The sequence below is a fragment of the Thunnus albacares genome, chromosome 15 (assembly GCF_914725855.1).
Source record: "Thunnus albacares chromosome 15, fThuAlb1.1, whole genome shotgun sequence".
Lineage (NCBI taxonomy): Eukaryota > Metazoa > Chordata > Actinopteri > Scombriformes > Scombridae > Thunnus > Thunnus albacares.
In genome coordinates, this window is record NC_058120.1 from 10,993,280 (window position 1) to 11,012,426 (window position 19,147).

The 19,147-nt window shown below is 41.7% G+C and overlaps 1 protein-coding gene across 8 annotated transcripts in view; it reads left to right on the plus strand.

Moving 5' to 3' along the window:
- Positions 1 to 19,147, plus strand: part of LOC122998064 (AT-rich interactive domain-containing protein 1B-like) — a 208,881-nt gene that overhangs the window by 81,748 nt on the left and 107,986 nt on the right. For all 8 annotated transcript variants that reach the window (XM_044374640.1, XM_044374642.1, XM_044374641.1 and 5 more), the window contains one exon: positions 7,537 to 7,641. In XM_044374640.1, the coding sequence (XP_044230575.1) occupies positions 7,537 to 7,641 (105 nt within the window). The remainder of the gene's footprint in view (positions 1 to 7,536; positions 7,642 to 19,147) is intronic.

Sequence of the window (19,147 nt, forward strand, 5' to 3'; positions counted from 1 at the left end):
TTTGTCACATTCTTCAGAACAGTGTAGCACGCTCTCACTGCTGATTGTTGCTTCAATTATGGTTCAGTTGCTCTGATTGGTGTGAGCACATGTACATTTCTGCAAGTCTGAACCACCGTGCGTGTGTGTGTGTGTGTGTGTGTGTCTGTGTGTGAACGCGGGGTGTTGAATATGGATGTCCTGCCCCCATCACCACCACCACCACTGCCTCTCTCTGATGCGTAGAAGCTTTGTGTGCATGTGCTGGTGTTTTCTCTTTAAAAGCTGTTTTTTCTTGCAGCTTGGTGGCCTAATGAAAGTTAAAAACACGGCTTTCAACAGTAATTATTGGCAGAGAGCAGGGCATACACTTTTAACACACATAAATAAAGACAAAGAGATACTGCAGCTACGGTGCTGAGGAAAAACACTACCTCAGTTTTTTACTTCTGTAAGACCCTTCCATCACAACATCTTTTCCCAGTGACTGACACAGTGTATGTGTGTGTGTGTGTAAGAAAGACAGAGTGTGTACATGCTTCTCAGGGTCTTGTCCAATGGACATCAGAGTGTCCCTGTCCTTGGGGAAATGGGGCAGTGGGAGGTGGCCAAATGCACTGGTTTTCATGCTCTGTGTGTGTGTGTGTATGGTTAAGGAGTGTGTGTGTGTATGGTTAAGGAGTATGTGTGTGGGGGGGTGGGGGGGTTATGGGTCCCTCTCCTAAAGACACGCAATTAAGCTTAATTTTTAATGAATATTAATGGCATTAGCGTCAGATTTTGTGGAGATGTGCATCTGCCAAGGTGCAGGGGAAAAAGGGGGATGACTAATTCATTTGGTAGTCATGAGGATAGCAAGGGGAGACAGGGAGGGATTGAGGGAGAGAGGGGTGGAGGTGGTATTGATGAAGAAGAGGAGCAGGGTGGAGAAAGGGATGGAGGTGGGACGGAGAGGGTGATAGGAAAAAAAGAGGAAGGAGGAAGAGTGATGGATGGAGACAAAGGGATTGGGATGAGGGATGTGAGAGGTGTGGAGAGAGCAAGAAAAATAACGGGAAGAGGGAAGAGGTGAGCGAGAGAGGTGGAAGGATGGAGAGCGAGGGAGCAGTCAGGACTGAGAGGAGAGAGCGGATGCTGAGGGACTGTTGGAGCAAAAAATATACGGACACATAACGAGGACAAAAGGGATGAAAAGCACAGAAAAGACAAAAAAAAACAGTAAAGGTTTGCTCAGTTGACTTTGTAAACTGAGAGCCAATCAGATTCAAGCAGGACACCTATTCTATCAGGGATGTGTGACAAAAACTCTGCACGCAAAGTTTATAAAAACAAGACAGCCCAGAGCAGACAATGGCAGTGGAAAAAAGGATTAAAATGCAAGCATGTTAAATTAAAAAAAAATGCTGTATAGTGTGAAGTAACCCACATTTTTTTTTCCCTCACTGTTGAGAAAAAAAAAAAAAGAGATCAAGACACATGTCAGCCAAAATCAGCTTAACTTAACGGCTGTGAATTTAGCTCTGGCTGCTTTCTGTTGTGTCAAGTGGTGGCATCAAATGTGCTTGCTTGCTGTCATGCTAGCTTCATTGCTTATTTTCAAAGACAGCCAATCAAACTCATACGAGCAAAAGCGAGGCAACATTTCACCTTGTTCCCTGCTTGAATATAGAGTTAGAAAGTGTGCAGTGCAACCAACCAAGAAAGCCTTAGAACAACCTTCTTAAATTAGGTGCGAGCTAAAAAAAAAAAAAAAAAAACACTGTGTGTGATTGTTGGAATTGCTATTTGAGGCAGAATTCTGCTTTTCACCATTTTTAAAGCAGATTAAAGTAGAAGACTGAAATGCCAGACAGCTCCAGGAGGCGCTGTTCTGCAACACAATCTGACCTTTGACCTCTCCTGTGAGGAAATGAAAATTTCTCTTCTGGGATTAACAAAATCTAACATCATACTGACACAGCACGAAAGATCAAATCACTAGGTGGACTTTTGAAAGCGGGTACGTACGAGTTTCATATTCCAAACGATCGTCTGCACGCAACATCGCCGCGTTTCTGCTTTCCCGATGTTTCCCACTTACTGACAGACTCCCATTGTTGAGTGGCTGGGATTGACGTTGTACTGCATTATTGATTTACGTCTGCATAAAGCCTCTCCAGCTCTATATATTACACCACATTCAGCAGTCATCTATTCAATCAAATCTAATATTACACTGCCTCTCCACACAGCTGTCTAATAGCATTTAACTCACAGTTTGATTCCTGCATTCCCTCATGTACTTCAAACGCTTGCCTTCAATATCCTTCATTCGTTTCTACTATGCCAAGATGAAGTCTTTTGAAAAGCAAGGAGGATGAATGAGCGTGTCTCTGTGCGTGTGTGCGCGTATGTGATGTGTGTGTGTGTGTGTGTGTGGAGACAGGATTAGCTGTGGCCTTAGGCTTAAGGTATGGAGTGGAGTGTATTTTAGAAGCTTCTAAATTAGCTGGGAAATGGGATTTTGAGACAATGGACTGGAAAAAAACTCAAATGAAAGGATGCACTCGCAGCACTTCTTCATTTGCCTCTGATGTTCTCTTGCGCTCGCCTTTCCATTTTTTTTAATTTTATTTTTTACCGTTGTTCCTCTCTCTCTTCATCTTCTCTCTCTCTTTCTGCTCTCCTGCTTCTCTCTATCTCTTTTGCATCTCACCTTCTGTATTTCTCTCTCAGCCTCCTGCCCTCCCCCCCTCCCCGTCTCTGTTTCTATCTCACCCTCTCCGTCCATATTATAGTTGACAGTGATGATGTAAGAACGTGAGTGTAAACAGTAGTATGAGGCTAACCTCACTTTGACCCACTTAAAACAGAAATCCCCTCAAGTATGCACACACACACACACACACACACACACACTCTAACACAGACACACACTACAGACTCATATGCCTGAGTAAATATTGGACTTGGGTCAGCAGCCACTCCTCTGTTCTCAATTCACTGTGTGAGCAACTGTCTGTCTATGTGTGCATTTTTGTCTGCGAACTGAACTGTGCTCGTGTGTGTGTGTGTGTGTGTCCTCTCACTCCTCCACCTATTTTCAGAACACACACACACCTCCTCCTTCTCCCCCCTTCTCAGGCCTTTATTTACCTGTGGAGGTGTATTTGTATATAAGCCGGGTTTCTGCTTCAAACGAAGCATTTCCGACCATGTAATAAAAACCTGACGTTTGGCGTGCATCCAGGCTCCCATTGATAAACATGGGGGTGGGGTGGGGGGGTGGGGAGGGGGGTAGGCTGTGTATACAAACACAGGGCTTGCCCAGGACCCTGACAAGGAAACTACCATGGCTTTGTTTTTAAAAATAGCACGGCCTTATGAGATGATATGTGATCCAGTGATTGTGAACCACATCTGGATGAACGGGGTTTTCCCTCTGGCTTTTAGATGTGGTAAGGGGGGGGATGTTGGTGGTTTTTATATTTTAAGTTAGGATTAGAATAAAGAAGCTTTTGTGGTGTGATTATGGCTTGATGTTTCATTTATTTGGCTGACTGTTTTCATTGTGCTTATTATTTGCAGGCAAAAATGACATACGTAGTTAAGCTTTATTTATTCAGGAAGTCTAATTGAGATCAAGATCTCTTTTAAAAGAGAGACCTGAGAACAAATTATATACTTTATAAACAACATCACGATAAGACAATTCAGTCACACATAGCAGTTATCACTCACAGACAAACTAATTAAAACAAAAATCAAAATATTATTCAAAATATCAGAAAGTGGAACTTTAAAGTTCCCTGCAGGAATGAGTATCTTCTAACTACTTATTTGAACAAAGTTAATCAAATTTATTAGTATGTACTTTTCTCACATCTTATATGTACTTCTTTTTTCTTCTTTTTGTTCACTTACTGCACTGTGAAGATTTGAACTAAAATTTAATAGCCTGATTCATAAATTTCCCATAATAATGACATGCATCTGTTTAAAAACAACGGGCCTCGTGCGAGAAGCACTCATACTCACAGATTAATTCTTAAGATGTACGTATGAGTGATTTAAGAACATTTGTGGCATTCATCTGTTTTCTTGTCCTTAGAATTTTCTCTTAGGCACGAACAAGATTTACGAGTAGTCTAGACCTGTCATACGTGTCAGGAATAAATCATCTCTGCCTTTCTTTATTGGGAAGAAACACTTGTTTTATTTACAATTATAATGCCCTAATGTGAATTAATTTGGAGTTTAAATGTGATACCTAAATGAACAAAAATTAAATATCACCAAAACAAACTTAAAGCAAAATTAATATTCTGTTTACCATATTTTCATCATCATGGCAGCCAATGAACTGAAATGTTTTTTAGATTTTATGATTTATTGGCATATTTTGACACAGCAACTTCTACATTTCAGTAGTCGTTGGAAACTTCTCTCACTCTGACAGCTGCCTCTGTGTCTCCCTGCAGGTCTCTGTCCAGTATCATCATGTGTTAGAGCTGACAGTCTAACATCACCTGTAGACTATAATATTCTCCTCTAATATCTCTGTGACTGTCACATGACCGCTTCCCATCACGGCCGCTTTGCTTTAGAAAGACATATTTTAGCATCTTTAAAACTTTAAATGAAAGCATTCCCTCTTTATTTCTGTCACAGTGCAGAGCTGTTCTGATGACATGTTAGCTGGATTCATATTTTCCATTTGTTTTTGGGTCTTGTACTACTGACACTTCTAATATTTGTCTAATGATTACTGAAAGCAGGACTTGAAGTTGTGCAGTGTTTTTACTCTTTGAGAACATTTTGTGAATGAAACTCACCCACAAACAGAGCAGAACACAGAGCCTTATATGGCAATTTTATGGGCGTGGATTATGCTAATGATCACATCTGATGAACATGTACTTTTTTATGAACAGGTGGCTTTCATCAGGCTGAAACGAGCGATTTACAACATGTTCAGGCAGTTAAGAGAGTTTGTTGAATCCGACTTGGAACAGTCGTACCAGCAAATGTAAGAGAGTTTTAGGATAAAAATATGAAAATGTTCTTGCAGGAGGCCTATTGATCATAAAAACACATCATTAAATGTGTGTTGTAAAATTTTAAACTTACAGTTACCCACAGAAAAACTCCATACATTGGATACAAGAATACAAGGACTTTTATTGTCATCCTGCCACAGTTATATTTATACTTTTCAGTTCAATGCTACATATAGATATATATATATTTGGCTGATATACTATAATACAGAAATACAGAATATACATAAGTTCAGTTGTGCAAGTGGATCAGATGATCCAGTAATTGTAAATTGACTATGCTATGTTGCAGTAGTGCATTTGGATGTGTACGGGACAGAGAGTAGCTACTTCATAGTGTAACAGTAGAATTTCGATCCATCGATAACATCACACATTTCAGAACAATCAACTGTTTTTCTCTCTCTCTATATATATATATCATGTTTTTCTCCATGTGTCAATCATAAATATGTCAGACTGTGCAAGCAAGACACCAACAAAATGCAAAATTTGCAAAAGATTTTATATGTTGCTGACATGCCCCTTTTCTCCTTTAACTAAGAAAACTAAAATCACGATTAATTAATACTAAGTTAATTGAAAGACCTTTTAGCAGAGGGCTCAATGACAAAAAGTAATAATGAATATTGGAACATATGAAACAGATAAACATATGAAGACACACCAGATTTAGGAGAATTGCACCAGCATTGCCACAAGCCACATGTTTTAGGAGTTCACTTGATGCTAAAAATGGTACTTTGAGTAACTGTGTTCCAAATACCTATTTAGAAAACATTTAACACCTTAACTGGCATTTTATGTAACATGTATATATTGTATTTAAAAGTAAGATATTTAAAATGTGCTGTATTTTTAGAAATTACTGCTTCAGCGATTTAATTGGCTGATAATTGAAATGTGGATTTGAAGGAACTACTCTAGGGCATTTAAGGTCATTACATTGACTTTTCTTAATAATGGATGAATGAATACATTAACTTTTTGTCTGTGTGTGTGTGTGTGTGTGTGTGTGTGTGTGTGTGTGTGTGTGCAGCTGTTGAAGCAGCATGCAAACTGTGTGTGCAGAGTAACTTTGCAGGTATATTCTTAAGAAATTAACTTTAGTAAGTACCAAATTTATATCATTCAGCTCTGATGCACACATTATGACACATTTAATGCTCTTATAATAGATACATTTCACATGATACATTTCTTGCTGTGAAGGATAATCTTCAGCTATAAAAATTATATCACCTGGCTGACAGTAATATTGCCCACCTTCTACAGTATAAGCACACAACAGATAAGAAATCAAACTCTGTGGGGGGAAAATTGATTTTGAAAGTAAAAATGTGAAGACTCCCGGTTTGTGTGTGCATAAATGTGTGGCTGTGCGTGTACGTATGTTGTGTATGGTCTGCAAGCACTCGTGTGTGATCTCTCGCCACGTCTCGCCGATCAGTTATCACTAATCCTTCCACTCAGAGCTCTTTTACAAGTTGCCATTGTGCTGCCGATGCTTAACATGATGGAGGAACAACCTCCGTGGTGAATGAAAAGAAGAGGGAGAGGGAAGGAGGGAGAGATACAGAGGGAGGGAGAGGGAGAGGGCAACACCTCCGACAATGGGGAGAAAATTGGTTTACACTAGATAGGCTTGTGATTACAGAGGGAAAGAAAATGACTTAGATTGAACAATAGGACTGAGTGTGTGTGTTGGTGTGTGTTTGCATGTGTGTGTATGTTTCAAGGATTAGTGGATGGTTAGGCTGGGATTTAGTTGAAATGAATTGGCTGGTATGGTGTGCTGATGGGTGCGTGTTTGGATGTTTTTCAGTCTACATGTACTGTATCAGAGTGTGTGTATTTCCTTGTGCAATGTGGCTCTTTGTGTTGTGACTTGATCTAAGTGGGAATCAGAGTGTTTATTGCAGCGCCGCAAACCTGAGACACACTCAACAGTCCAACTCGTTCCCTCATCTCTCTCACTCACATTTAGAACCTTTTCATCGTAATGCAAGAGTGTTGTTGAGACAATATGATAATAATGTTTTGCAGAAAAAGTAATTAAAAAAAATCTGAGCATTTGTGCCAGTGTCAAATGTCAGCATGTTTACTGTTTTTGTACAAATACATAAAAGCATTTCTTTTAGCAAGGAGCCTTCAAATTGGTAGAGTTGTAACAAATGTGTCCTTGAGGCCGGGTCTTTTACAGCTGAACCATGAACTAAATGTTCTTAACATATTCAGGGACAGAGCGCACTGTATCAACACTGTTTTGAATTTACCTCAAGCACTTTGACTGCATTATAGGCTGTAATTTTTTTAGTTCATAAAATAATATATATTTCTGATATCCCAATTAGCGTTCACTTTTAGGGCTCTAAAATATTGGTAATATACATATTTACATATTGTATATATATAGGATTTTAATGTTTTTCATTTACTTATGTATTAGAGGGGTCTGTGAAATAGATCTGTTTTGCTGATCATAGATTCAAGTAGCAATCTCTCTCTTTCTTTCAAGGAGGCCCAGCAAGAGAGCTACAGCACCAGGGGTCCAGCCCAAGGGAATTCTGGGAAGGCCAACAATGAGGATGGTGTCTCCCAGGACCGCCCCTCCAGTCTGCCGGTGAGTTAGTGACAGTTCTGTCCACCAATGAGTTAAATGCTAAATGTGACACAAACAGTTAAATACACCATTGCACATTAGGGAAACTTTTTATATCACAGCTTGAAAATGCTTTCTGTGTGTGTGTGTGTGTGTGTGTGTGTGTGTGTGTGTGTGTGTGTGTGTGTGTGTGTGTGCGCGTGTGTGTGTGTGTGTGAGAGACAGACATAAAAACACAGCTTAAGGCCTCAAAGAAACATTTGCTTCCTTGTCTTCCTCCACTTCCTGTACTTCCAGCATGGTGTCTGATGCTGAGTTTTAAGCTTTTCTGTCCAATCAAATGCCACCATCCGTCCTCTCTATCTCATGTCCCAGGGGAAACATGGATTTGACTGCTTACTTCATAGCTTATGTCTGTGTTTTGACTGGCATCCATACCGAAAAAAGGCCACATGCATCAGCTCCGTGGTCAAAGCATCATGCACTCACTTACACATACACCCACACGAACAGAAAAACATATGCGTGGACACACACATTCTTGCAAACCCACCCGTACTGCCTCTTGGCATTTGGGCGAGCTAAAAATCGTTAAGCAGGTTGACTGGAGGAGTAATTGAGAAGAAATGGTGAGAACAGGCTGATCTGAGAGGGGGGAGAGAAAGATGTGGGCTGCTTCAGTTTTTTGGCTAAACTAATCGGTTTTTACTCTCTATCATTTCTCCCCTTACAGCTCCTCAGCACTTTCAAGAATAGAATAAATAGACATTTGCAAATGGCCGCAAATATTGGCACTCCTTGAGGTGTGTGCCGTTTAATTTACCAGACACTTTGGAACAGGAGTGGAGGAATGAACTGCGAGAAAAGCTAAATTAAAGTGTACAAACTCTTAAAAGGGACCTATTATGTTCATTTCCAGCTTTATATTTTTATTCTAGGACTCCACTAGAGTAGCTTTGCATGATTCTCAGTTCAAAAAACTCCTTATTTATCTTATACTAGCCCGTTATGCAGTCCCTCAGTTCACCCTCTGTCTCTAACAGGCAGTCTTAGTTCCTGTCTCTTTAAGGCCCCCCTCCTAATGAGCCTACTCTGTTCTGATTGGCCAGCTTTCCGGTAGCCTGCCGAGGTGCAGCAGTATCAGTATCGTGTTAAGTTACCACCGTTGCAAACCCAACATTTCCTGCTTTACTGCTTCATATTAAAAGCTTTTAATGACTAAATAACAGGAGACTTTTATTGTGAAGAATTTACAGGAAATTAAACATGCTCATCACTGAATTAGCAGAGCTTCGTTAGCATCGCTAAAAACCAACAACATCAAAACAACAATATCTGGAGATATTTGGAGCTCTTTGTTCAGCAGATCAGTTAATAATACAGGGAGGAATAGTACAACCAGAAATAGCCACAGTGGTGATGATGTTTGATGAAGAGTTGCAGGTAAACAACAGGTAAACAACTTATTTTACTGCCGTGCTGTGTAATGGAAAAACATTTGAGCGTGCTAGCTCAACTTGAGTCATGGCTCGGTGTGACTACCCCCAAAACAATGGAAAAATGCCAATGTTAGCGGAGCAGAGCAGTGAACTCGTGTGCTGAGCGTGGAGCAGATGACCATATAAAGAAATCTGTCACGAGCCAACATCAGCTCAGGCTGAAAGTAGAAAAAACTATTGGAAACCGAGCATTCAGAGCAGTCTGAAGCTTGAGCTTTTTGCTCACAGGGATTACTTCTACATATGTTTACCTCATAATTTGACACTTTTCCCACGTTTAACATGAACATCCGACGTTGTGACATTACATATATGACTTAATAGGTCATTATATATATGGCGTAATAGGTCCCCCTTAATGAATTGATGATATTTTTCATATACTGATACATTTCTAGTCTGTGTTCATTGGTTGTCCTCTGTCTTTCAACACACACTGATGTTTGACTTTGCTTTGTTTCAAATCAGCTGCTGTGTGTCAGTTTTCCAAGTGATTCCTATAACTTCACTTCCTCATACACACATACACACAGTCACACTCACACATCCTCTCCTTCTCTGTTCTTTCCTCTGTAACATACTAATAGTATGTCATCTGCTTTATCTTGGTATTTCTCCTTTTTCTTTCACTTTTATTCTCCCATACTCTTTATCCCCTCAACCCCCCCTTCCCTTTTCCTCTCTGTCTTTTTCTCTAAAGTAGCATCATGAAAGCTTTTTTCCCCCTCGTGCTATAATGAGAAATGGCCTTGATGTATCAGTGTGTGAATCCAGAGCGAGAGAGCAAGGCGAGGCGAGGAGCCACTGCAGTCGCGGGGGCCGATCTATTTGAACCACCGCCACTATCACCCCATATTCCCTCACCACTTTAATCCTGGCGTTTTACCCCTTGGGTTCTCCGTGTGTTTTCACATCCCATCCAAAGCGCATGGCTTGCCGCGATCCTAATCGGCGGCAAGTTTTGATGAGAGAGAGACACAGAGGGAGAGATGGATAGATAGAAAGAGAGAAGGAGAGAGAAATTGCTCTGCGTTTGCCAGGCTCTTCCAGCAAGCTGTCACGCCAGAGATGTAACCGTTTTTTTTTCTCCCCCCTCTCTCTTTCTCACTCTCTCGCCGGCGTTTGATGTCAGATCTAAAGCTGCTGTCATCTTTTTTTTTTCTTTCTCTCTGTCAGGAGGGAGGGAGTGCGGGTCGGCAAAGTGTCATGTTGTTGTTTTGGGACGAGTCTGCTGTGTGATGTGGCGGGATTTTTGAAGGGAGACCAAAGGGAAAAGTGCTTTAGTAACTTATCACAAATGCAAGTCACAGTGCCCCTTGGGTCTTTTAAAATGTAATGTATCAGAGGTACAGCATGCCTTGTATTCCATATCATTATACAGTATTTCTATTGTGAACACTGCTGTTAAAATAAAATCACTAAAATACTTCAGTTGGAATAAGACAAAGTAAGTGCCCACCATTAGTTTTTCAGTGTAGCATTGTTGTTGGTGTCAGCCATCTATACTTCATGTTACGTGCTTAAGCTAGGGCTGCACGATCCTGGTCAAAAGGAGAATCACGATTTTCTCCCTGATTCTTAGGGGCACCATTTCTTCAATGAAATTATTGCAATCCATATTGTCTTCATCCAAACATGACAATGATTCCGTAGTTTAGCTAGATCATAAATCCAGCATGGCTTCAAAATGATATTTTTTTTCAATTTCTGCCTCAACTTCTGCTTGACACTTAAATTAGGTGGCACAACATAAACATAACAGTTGCAGGAAAGCATTAAGTAGCGTTTGTTTACCAAAGCATTAATCTTTTGTTTCACGGTGTTGACCAGAGCCATATCTTTGGTTAACTTAGGTAAAGCATTACCTCTGTAGTCTTTTAATGTTCTGCAAGTAGTTGTATGAATTTACTTTTGAAAAGTAGCACAGGCAATATTGACTGTCATCATCATCTTTGAAAGCAGTTCCACACAGCTATTTTACAGTACAAGCACAGCGTTTATAGATATATTTGTTCTTCCTAACCATTGCTGGGGCAGTGGATTTTCCCGCTGATACAAACATCGCAGAATTATTGTCACATAAAAATCTAATCGCATAGAGCCTTGAATCAAGATCAAGATTGTGTATTTTGATTGATTGTGCAGCCCTAGTTTAAGCCTTGCATTAGTGTTGATTTTTGTTGCTTTTCTGTCACAGTGCTCTTCATGAATGAATCAATGATTGAACGGTGTTTTCATTGTATACCTTTGAGTTTTAACATTTTGTCATTTCTTATCTGTTCAAAGAAGCCTTGCTTCTTCTCGTCAGCAGTCTGCATTTACTTTAATGTTTACCAGCATCTTTTTCAGGGTATCATTTTTAAAATGACATCAGCATTCACCACCTGGTTTTCAGTACAGGGTTAGCATTAACACCACAGTATTCCTCTTACAGCGTTTTCAGCCTCTTCAGATTTGCACTGGTCTAGCTGAGCCTGTTCCTCCAGTTCTACACAATAGTGAAGTCAGGAGTTAGAGCAAAGATCTTCTATTGAGAAGCTGAACCACTCAATAGCGAAACATTTTTGGAAAAAGTTAGCAGCAGCCTCCATCTATTTTCTCTCTCTTGCTGTTGCACGTTACAGTCAAATGCATAACAACCATCATCAGTTCTTGTTTGCTATTGGTTTGCATGTAAAAGTAAATTTAGCTACTATTTGCATCTGTAACAGAAGGGCATAACTTTTGACATAACCTTTCCATCCTCTGTTCATTCACCACATGTAATACCTGAAATATCAATGAATAGATTGTGTGAAAACTTGAAGGAATGAGTTGTGCCATTTTTGAAAGTACCCTGATTTCCACAGGGGAGATGCGTCAATTATAGGTCAGCAAAAGGTGACATGTTGGTTACAGACGGAGTGTTACAGAGCTGGACTGCATGACTGCCACAGGATGACATGTTGACTGCTGCCTTGTTATTCCCTGCTGCGTGTGGCAGTGATGTTTCTGGTACGTGGAAATAGAATAGGAGTGAGAGCTCTGTGTTTTTCTCCTCTCTGTAGCCCCCTCAGCTCTTTGCATCTTTTGCCTAACGTCGCTAAGCCGAGCCAGTTCTTCCAGGTTCACAGTGAGGTGAGGAGCCAGGGCTTTCATACCCACCGGCACCCCCCCTCCCCAACATAGCCGCCACCCCCGTTCCAGTCACTACATGTTCCCTGCTCTCCGGCGCTCCCCTGACAGCCTGCCAAGCTGCCGCACAGCCTCCCATCCTCTGGGACATGGGAGAGGATGGCCAGCCATGTGGAAAGACAGAGAGAGAGCTGGGGGTGGGAGGGTGAGGTGAGGAGAGGGGCGGAGGGAGAGGGGTGGGGGGTGGGGGGGGTGGAAGAACAGGATGAGAAAGAGAATGAGTAAGAGAGAGAGAGAGAGGGAGAGAGAGAGAAAGAGAGAGAGAGGGCGTGAAGCGGTGAAGTGAAACGTGGTTATCTTTTTGTCACTTGTTCAGGGTGAGGGATGTTGAATTCAGGCTATGGGGTTCCGGCAGCGGCATGTTATTCACACTAACACACATACACACAGACACACACACACACACACACACGCACACTAACATGGACAAAAATATTCTTGTATGTCTTTCAGTGCTCATTTGCCCCTCCTTGACTTATTTTCCATCAGACAAAAGGGAAAATTCAGAAACACTATCTCTCCCTCGCTGTCTATTCGCTCTCACTCCTGTCCACCTTGCCCTCCTCTGTTTTTCTGAGTGTTAGGTCATGAATGATTGACAGGGCACAGCTGGAGAGGCCTGCTCCCCTCCCTTCTCCCTCACTACAACCACACACTCACACACACACGGACCACTTTGCTCGCAAACACACGGTCATGCGCGCTTTGATACACATTCTGTCCTCTGCGTGCCGTTTTCACACACCGAGTGTGTGCGTGTGCTCTATCAGAGCATGTCAGTCAGGCTGCCTATACAGTATGTGCTCTCACTCTGGCTCTCTCCACTGCTGTGTTTTATTTTAGAGTCCCCAGGCAGGCAGACAGGCCAGCAGGCAGCACAGAGTAATGTCATCCAGCAGGGTTAGATTCAGCCTCCACATTAGTGCACACAGGGGGGAGGAGAGGAGAGCAGAAAAGGAGGCAGAGGGAGTCAAGAAAGCAAAGAAAATGCAGGGGAGATGAAGAGGGATGGAATAGAGGGGTGGGGTGGGAGGGGGGGGGGGGGGGGGGGCGAGGAGGAAAAGGACACGAAAGGAAAAATGGAAAGACCCATGTGGAAAGAAAAACACATCTCCCATTTATATCTGAATATATATTTTGGGAAACCATTCAAATTACACTGACTAAATGTATTATCAGTTATATCAGTAGGACTTTAACTGCTGCCTATATTTTCTGTATGTTTTATGTGACACATACTTCAAATATATATATATATTTTATATATTTTGCAGTATGTGAGGGAGAGAGGGAGGCAGGGAGACTCGGAGACTAGATGTTCTCTGGACCCTGCTAGCCTATTCTTAGAACAGGCAGCAGCACTGAAGGCCACAGCAGCTCCCTGCCACTGCTATGAACACATAGCGGCTCTGAGAATAGGACAGCTAATCTGAAGCCAGTTTCACACTCTGAGGTATAGTGGAATGCTCATGGTCATGCCAAATAACCAGACAGTCTTAAACTTGTAGACCTAAGTTATTAATTCATATCTGCTCCATATGATTTTATAACTTGCCGTATAATTTGAGATGTTTGTACGTATTAAATACTTACACTACTCCCTAATATTCACACAGCTACACACCGAACTCCTCCTCAAATTTTCTACTGCACACATAATCCATGTTTCCACCTCTGCCCTGTTTCACCGCAAGACCCAGATATCATGACACAGCGGGTCTGAGGACACCGCCTTCATCTCAAATGCAGACGGGCTATTTTTCCGCGTGTAAGCCGGCCTGTTTTCGTTTGCTCCTCATGAATCATTTAGCACGCACACACAGTTTCATGTACACGCATAGTTTTTTGATTCTCAAGAGCCAGGAACACGTGTTTTTGCTGGGGCCGTACTATTTGTTCCCCCACGGCTCTAAAACGCAGACACGCAGGAAGCGGAATTGATCTGTGGAGAAATTTCTCTGCGCCTTTCATCTGTACACATCATCACCATCCCTTTAAACCTAGAGAATTCACCTGTGATCATGTCTGAAATATAATTAGATTCATAGGCATTCTGCTGCAATTTCACAGCTGTGTCTCCAGTTATATTTAGCTTCTTTAGAATGTTATTTCTAACAGCTGAAATATCAGCAAATCCTTGAGATGAATAGTGACATGAGAAATCACTTTGAATTTCAAACATATGTCTTAACATTTGTCTTTAAGCAAATGTCTTAGCATTTGTCTTCAAGCAAGGCTACAGTGATACATGTCAGGTTTGAAATGATGACTACTGAAGTCACCTGAAAAGAGGCCAGCCATTAGTTGGAAGACCAAAGTTTGAACCTCCTTGCTGTCAAGCATCTGCACTACTTAAGTGTCCTTTAGCAGGACACTGAGTCCCCACCAGCACTCCTCCTCAGCTGACACTGCACTCTATCCCCTGCCAAGAAGAGACACACCAAAAGAGAATTTCCCAATGGGGATCAATAAAGTATTTTTTGCCTGAAGGCTTTTAGTTGTATCTTGTGGCCAAATTTGATGGCTACACACTGTTCTACCTACTGGGAACTATGCTGCCCAGTGTAGGTTGTTAAAGCAAACTGGTAACACAAGGCTGAGCAGCAGTGGTGGAGAGACGGGGGAGAAGCTCCTCAGCTGCAGAGGAGGCCATGTTTATACCCAACCACCCCTGACAGGCTGGCTGACTGAAGCCTAGCGCAGCAGAGTGAAGGGTAGATAAATGTGTGTGTGTGCACGTGCATGTGACTATTACACACTCACCTACCTCTATGCTTACACATGCGTACACCCCCAGTGTGTGACAGGCTTTATGATTTGAGAGTGAGGGGAAATGGAGAGGGATGAACTTGGTTAAGAAAACACCAGTCCAGTTCCACTGGCGCCTCTCCACCAGCCTCTCCTACAGAGGAGGAGAGACGGAGGGGGAGATAAGGGAGGAGGAGAAGGAGGGGGAGAGGGAGAGAGGACTGACCCTAGAAGGAGAGAAATGTTCCTGTCTGCATCTTTTTTTATCCTTTGCCCATCAGTTCTTTTCCTCTGGCTGGTGTCTTTTGTCAAAGCTTATTTCTTCCTCGTGTCTCTAACAGATTAGGAAGACTAGTTCAAATTTAGGACAAAAGAGGACAGAGAAGGAGAGGCAGCTCATGGCTGTAGGTTTCCATTAATACAGCTGAACACACACACACATACACACTCATACACACACACAACACATCTGTAGTTCAGTGAAAAGCAGGATTCTGCATAAACACCTTGTAAAAAGTAGATGATGTAAATGGAAAGTGGATGACTATATGTGTTTGGATAAGTGTGTGCATGTGTTGATATGTGTTTTTGTGTTTGCCTGTGTGTGTCTGTTTCTGCGTGTGGCAGAGAAACAGTGTGTACGTATGCATTACCTTTTCTTTCTTTTTCATGGGACACAAAACACACATCAACACCTTCCTAACTGTCTTCCCTGTTCTACCACAGGACAGTCAAGAGGGTGACAGTGTGTGAAAGCTGAGGCTGCTATATCGGGATGTTGGATATACAGAGTAAATGAACATGACACACTGCGTGTTTTACCAGTTTGTCTTGTCCTTTCGAGGTGTTACATTGTGTGTCGTTCTTAAAGTGTGATTAGGGTATTGGCCTGACATCACCTTCATTCAGTTCAAAGTGCAGTTTGGATTTGCTTTGATAAAACACTCATTCATGTTGATTCTAGAAAAGTTAAGAACCAAATAGATCTCATGTGCATACTTGATATCAATAGATTTCATTTTCACCAATCATTAATGCCTGATATGCCCTTCTGGCAGTAAGCTTTCCATTGTAAATGATGATTTTCTGTTACTACATATACTATTTAAATTAACTGTTAAAATGGCTTCATATTAGGGCTGGACAGTATATCGATATAATACGATATTGTGATATGAGACTACATATTGTCTTAGATTTAAGATATCATAATATTGTGATATGGCAAAGTGTTGTCTTTTCCTGGTTTAAAGGCTGCATTACAGTAAAGTGATGTCATTGTCTGAACTTACCGGATTGTTCTAGCTGTTCTATTGTTTGCATTTACCCACTTAGTCATTATATCCACATTACTGATGATTATTTATCAAAAATCTCCTTGTGGAAATATTTTGTGAAAGCACCAATAGTCATCCCTACAATATTGTTGCAACGATATCAAGGTATCTGTTCAAAAATATCGTGGTTTTGTCCATATCGCCCAGCCCTACTTCAAATGTTATTGAGTTGATATGAACTGAAGGTTGGGAACATGAATAGTTTTGATGTGGGAACCGTCTTTTGTCAATTCAATTTTCAGTACATGAATCCGGAGATATTTCACTTCCTCGGTGGGATTACCATAACAAATGAGTAACATTTGCAGCTGATATTGTAGTTTCACAGTCCACCTTTTGGATTGCTGTAGACCACATCACCCTCCTTCCTTTTACGCCTTATCTCCCTCCCACTTTCCTTCCCTTCTCCCCGACTCCTTCCTTTGCCCTTCCTCCGTCTGTTTTAGCTTCCCCCCTTCTCCTCTCACTCCCTCTTTCCTTAGCTTCAGTCATCCACTTCTAACCTTTCTGGGTTTATTTTTAAGTCTGGTCGTGGATGCCTGGCCTCTGAGCAGGCTGGCTAGGCAGGGGAGGAATGAAGGAAGGAGCCAGCAGAGGAATGGAGGAGAAGAAAAGTGGAGGAATGGAGGAGGGATGGAGGGAGGAAGGAGCCATTAGAGGAGGAATATTCTGTCATCACCATGGCTCCCTCTGGCTGCTGGGAGGCTGAAATTACATCTGACTTTGAAGTTAGGGACAGCAACACCACCGGCGTTGCTATAGTGACAGAAAGTGTGTGTGCATGTGTGTGTGTGTGTGTGTGTAAACTCCTTGGGAGGTTTATTATGCATGATCCACACTGTGACTAGTCCTGATGGCATTACAGTGCTGTTATTAATCTACTCTCATAAGATACCTGTGCTTTAAACACATCCACACGCACACGCGCACACACACACACACACACACACACATATCTGTGAATTCATGCTAAGATGCATTCACACACATACACACGACCCATTTCACAGCTGGATTCAAACTTCATGTTGTGCCTTTTAAAGATTAAGATAAAGTTTTTCCTCTTATTATCTTTGAGAAGGTTTAGCTGGCTGCACACTGCGCTCACAGGCAAATGCAAGTGCACGTTCAAAAACACACACATACACACACACACACACACACAGAGTTGTTCAGATTGTAGATAGCTGTGTTTGGGTTGTTTGAGCTGCTAATATTCCACTGAGTCCTGGAATATGTATGGCTTTTGTTTCATCAAACTCTGAGAGAGCGAGGAGAAGAGCCTTTTAAAAGTCAGTGTAGCTCGATAGATAGATGGATAGATAGACAGATAGATAGATAGATAGATAGATAGATAGATAGATAGATAGATAGATAGATAGATAGATAGATAGATAGATAGATAGATAGATAGATAGATAGATGGATGGATGGATAGCATTCCTCGTTCTCATTCCTACAGCCAACTATAAGGTTATTCTGTTTCAGCATAAGACAGTATAGCTGAAAAGAAGAAGGGAGGGAGAGAAAAGATGGAGATGGAGGGATGGAGAGGTTGAAAATAATGTTCCATTAATGCAGAGCCAGACTCTTGCTGCGGGCCCAGCGCCAATCTGCATCTCCCCACAGTCTGCCTGCTATACATTTTTCATGAACGCTGAGCGAGAATTAGCGACGGATTGCTGCTGCAAATCGCTTCTCCTTGGTCGGGGGCCGATGGAGAGAGAGAGAGAGAGAAGGGTGAAAGTTAAAGAGGAGGAGAACAATGCAGAAATGAGGAGAGGTGAAATACAGAAGGATGATTGAAAGGGATGTAGGGAATACAGGGGATAAAAGCAGTGGTTTTGGCTCCATTGTAGTTCACAGGTGTGGTGTTCTTCCACAATATGAACAGTTATTATGACCAGAATATTGTCAATTAATTTCCTTGTTCTATACTGTATATACATGTATGTAATGCAGTTCTGGCACTGTTTTTAATGTAATTTGCTACTGATGCTTTACATGGGTGGATGGGTATCTACAGTAATATTTGAATGTCTGTTACACTTACTGTAGACTGTCCAACTGGCTGCCAACAAGATATTGAATGTGGAAAAAAATGTCACAATCTGTGACATATATTCATTTCGCCATTCTATAGTCAACATTTTCACACTTAATGTCAGGTGCCACTGTCCATATAAAAAGCCTACCTGTACAAAAAGTGAGGTTTTATGTGTCTGTTATGCTTGGAGTGGCTACCTCGGCTCAACAGAGAAAGGAAAATCGCCACCTATGGAATCTGAAACTTTATCAACAGAAAAATAAAAAGATATTAAAAACAGTAATGTGTAGTAGAATTAGTTAGCAGGCTGATTTGTGATATTTTTTACTATGTTTTTTATTCATGTAGTTTATTCCAATGACTTTCGTAGCTCTCCTTTCTTCTCCTCTCCTCTCCTCCTTCTCCTCCTCCTCCTCATCCTCCTCCTCCTCCTCCTCCTCCTGATATTTCCTCTCCTTGGCCTGTGCACCATGTAGGTCTGACCCCAATCTTAGCCCACTCCAATATAGCGCACTTTCATTTTCCACCGGTGGCCTTGCACTGCCATTACAGACCCTTACTGACTGACTGGCTTACTTATACGATGACTGGTTTACTGCCTGGTTTTCCACTTGCTCCTTGTTTCTGTGAAGAATGATCTTCCTGTCTAAGTCTGGCTTGAGATTGAATGGCATTTGAAGGTGTGTACATGCATTGAAAACACTCAATGCAACCGCACGAGT